The sequence below is a fragment of the Arachis ipaensis genome, chromosome B02 (genome assembly GCF_000816755.2).
Source record: "Arachis ipaensis cultivar K30076 chromosome B02, Araip1.1, whole genome shotgun sequence".
Lineage (NCBI taxonomy): Eukaryota > Viridiplantae > Streptophyta > Magnoliopsida > Fabales > Fabaceae > Arachis > Arachis ipaensis.
In genome coordinates this window covers 87,281,420-87,285,293 of record NC_029786.2, presented here as the reverse complement: position 1 = coordinate 87,285,293, position 3,874 = coordinate 87,281,420, and the positions used below count along the sequence as shown (strand labels likewise).

Here is a 3,874-nt window from a genome sequence, read left to right as displayed (position 1 = left end):
GGGTAAGTACGATTTTGGTCCCTAACGTTTAGGGTCAGAATCGAAATCGTCCATCTTCTAATTTTGGATATAAAATCGTCCTTAATATTTTTTTTCGTATTAAAATCGTCCTTTTTATTTTTTTGGACAAAAATACCCTCACCACTACCAACATAATTACTTCCTCCACCACCACCACCACCAACACCAACACCATTATGCGTTTTCTTTTTTTTTTAATTTTATAACTTTTATTATTAAAATAGGAATAGGGGTAGTTTAGGAATTAAATTAAAAATTTTAATAAAAATGACGATTTTAATACGAAAAAAAAACATTAAGGACGATTTTATATCCAAAATTAGAAGAGGGACGATTTCGATTCTGGCCCTAAACGTTAGGGACCAAAATCGTACTTACCCCTTAAAAAAACTATTTAAGATTTTAGGCCAATAACTCTCATACCTATTGAGAATTATAGAAACACCTAACATATAGCTCTCAAAAATGATATAGTAGCTCAAACTTATTCTTTTATTATTACAAGAGATTTGACAGATAACAACAATTTATTAGTGGTTATTTTCAAATTTGCTACTATTTGCCAATTTTGTGACAGTTAAGACAGCAATTAAAAAAATGACAAGCAAATAAAAATGTGCTGCTGCGATTTAACAGAAGAAATTAAATCGTCAAAAAATCGAAAAAATATACCTAGAGCTAAAAAGAAAACAAAAAGTAAAACTAAATAAGAAACAATTTCATACTCCAATTAGCCGAGGAAGGTTCCCTACGAACTTTTCATCAAGTGGGAATTATAGCTTTTCTCCTTCTCTGCCTCTTTACTTCACAATCTTTCGTTCTTTGCCTTCTTACTTGTTGCTTTTCCGACAGTATGCCGATCTAAGAGGCCTACTCCTTCTTCATCAATTTTTTAGACGACCTTAAATCTGATGAAACCTATACATATTCGGATCACAATTATATCAAGTAATAACCGGGTGACTTATTAAAACTAATTAATTTTTCAGCAAAAAATTAATTTTTTCAGATTCAACAATAATCAGCAATAGATATTTTCAAATTCTAATTTAGATTATAATCAGCAACACATCTGATTCAAAAAAAAATTCAAAACTAATTAATTTTTTTAGATTCAATAATAATCAGCAATATTTAATTTACTAGTAATTAGAACAAGAATCAGAATATCAAAATACCATCATTAATTATTTTTTTTCATAAAAAAAGAAACTACCATCACTGGTAATAAAAATTGAGAACAATAATCAACTTCTCTAATCAAAAGTTCCAATAATCAAAATCCCTAATCAGATAACAGAGGTCAGAGAAGAGAAAAAGACGACAACAAAAAGAGCAGAGCAGAGGTGCGGGACTAACAGAGCAAAGGTGGTGGCTTCTAGTGGCTGACTAATGGTGGCAGAGAAGAAGAAAATGACCACGGGCAGCAGAGAAATGTCGTCGCACTTTGTTGAGGGTCATCGTCAGTCGTCACTTAGAAGCAGTCAAATAGAGGAGCTTCTCCGCGGGCCAAGGTGACTCTGAGGCTGGTGAGTGGTGACAATGGCTGGTGAGAAACAGAGAGAAGGCTGAGAGGGAAAGGGTGGCGTCATCGCCGCCGTGCGTGAAGGGACAAGGGTGCGTGGCTCAATGGCCACATGCTGAGGAAAGAAGACGGGGTTTAGCCTTCAAGGTTGTGCCTCAGCCTCACTAGTTGCCTTCAATTTTTATTGTGCATTACGTGAATGCATGCCCTAATTTTGAGAAGTGTATGCTCACTGGGTTGGGTTCGGGTGACCAGAGCTATGACCTAATCCCAGTTTAACTATCCTTCCAGATTTCGTTCTCTTTTTTCTAGGAAAGACTCAGACCACTTCAGGTTCATGCCAACATGTCCCAAAATACTTCGGGCCCAGGTCTGATCTTCGCACCGGTCCAGGTCATATACACCTCTAATTGAGAGTGCATTCTAATGTAAGTATCTCTCAAATTTGATCAATCATGATGTAATAGAAATTGGTAATCACGAGAGAAAACATGCAAATTGATGCCATCTTTTATTTTTGTTTTTATTCTCGTGTAGTATATTGCGGCGATTTTAGATTTAAAACCACCGTAATTTATTTGAAAAACCAAAAGAAGATTTTGTCGCAATTGTTTTTTAAAAATAATAACAAAAAATATAATTATCTATTTAGTGGTGGTTATATAAAGGTTTTCTATGAAAATTGTTGCAAAAATGATCACTAACATCTTAAAAGATGATATTTCACGAATCACCACGAAATATTTTTCGCGGCGATTTCATACGCCACAAATTCATAAATAAGATTCACAATTTTTCTGATTTTGCTGTAATGTTTTAAAGTTCAGGTAAACCTAAAGTTTAATTTAATGCAATAAACAACTTGATTAAAAATGTTTGTTACATCTTAATTATTTCATAAATTAAATAATAATTTAATTAACATTATTTTCTAATAACTAAATTATAAAAAAAAAAATTAAAAAAAGCATGCTATATCTGTAACTTCACTCTAATAAACTTTATTAAAAACATAATTTTAATCTATTAGGTAGATTTAACCATACAAACCTCAACCTTATAGATTTAGTTATTCACTCTCAAAGTGTCTCTTCAGGGAGTCGATCAAATCACACTATGAAAATTGTTGCAAAAATGATCACTAACATCTTAAAAGATGATATTTCACGAATCACCACGAAATATTTTTCGCGGCGATTTCATACGCCACAAATTCATAAATAAGATTCACAATTTTTCTGATTTTGCTGTAATGTTTTAAAGTTCAGGTAAACCTAAAGTTTAATTTAATGCAATAAACAACTTGATTAAAAATGTTTGTTACATCTTAATTATTTCATAAATTAAATAATAATTTAATTAACATTATGTTCTAATAACTAAATTATAAAAAAAAAAATTAAAAAAAGCATGCTATATCTGTAACTTCACTCTAATAAACTTTATTAAAAACATAATTTTAATCTATTAGGTAGATTTAACCATACAAACCTCAACCTTATAGATTTAGTTATTCACTCTCAAAGTGTCTCTTCAGGGAGTCGATCAAATCACACTCGTTCTGATTCTCATTTCTCAAGCAATGATGGGAAACAGTAAAAAAAAATGTAAAAAGTAAAAATAAAATACTTTTTACCATATATATATGTGTATTCAAGTAAAAAAGAAAGGGAAAAAAAAAAGAAAAATATAAGGGCTTGAAAAATCCAGTGCCTTTAAAAACCAAGGAAGGTCCTTTGCTCTCAAAGTAGTTCACACTTCACAGTTCACACCGGTGGCTTCATTTTTCAATTTTCATTGACACATATCTCTTCAATAACTCTCCCAAAAAACAGAAGGTTATGGAACCTTTGCAAAATGGCATGAGCCTGTTTCTTAGTAGCAACCCTTCTGATTTGCCCAATCCTAATGGCCTTAACTACCAATCACTCTCTGATTCTGACTACTTGGACAACATGGATCCTTCTAGAACCTTTGTTACCAAAGTGAAGCGTCTTATTGTTAAGGTATGTAACTATGTATACACTTCTTCAGTTCTTCTAATTAACTTATTACTCTCACCTTTCCCTATAGTTTTTCTTCTTCTTCAATTCATTTGAATCTATATGTATGCATATGAGGATTTTGTGAGTTAGTTTAATTTCATCAATATTCATCATGCTAGCATTTTGTAAATTGCAAAGTGCAAATGCATAGTTATAATTATAATTAGTTGGTGGAGTCTATGATATCTATAATTCTGGTGGTTATTATGGTAACTAAATAGCTTTAGCAACACTTAAAAATTGTTGCTAAAATTAAAGTCACACTTTTTGAAAAATTTGTTAA

The 3,874-nt window shown here is 31.6% G+C and overlaps 1 protein-coding gene across 1 annotated transcript in view; it reads left to right on the top strand.

Moving 5' to 3' along the window:
- The window catches only part of LOC107625609 (delta-1-pyrroline-5-carboxylate synthase), a 14,445-nt gene continuing 13,878 nt past the window's right edge, over positions 3,308 to 3,874 (top strand). The window contains exon 1 of the mRNA XM_016328292.2: positions 3,308 to 3,552. Within this exon, the coding sequence (XP_016183778.1) occupies positions 3,388 to 3,552 (165 nt within the window). The 5' untranslated portion in view covers positions 3,308 to 3,387. The remainder of the gene's footprint in view (positions 3,553 to 3,874) is intronic.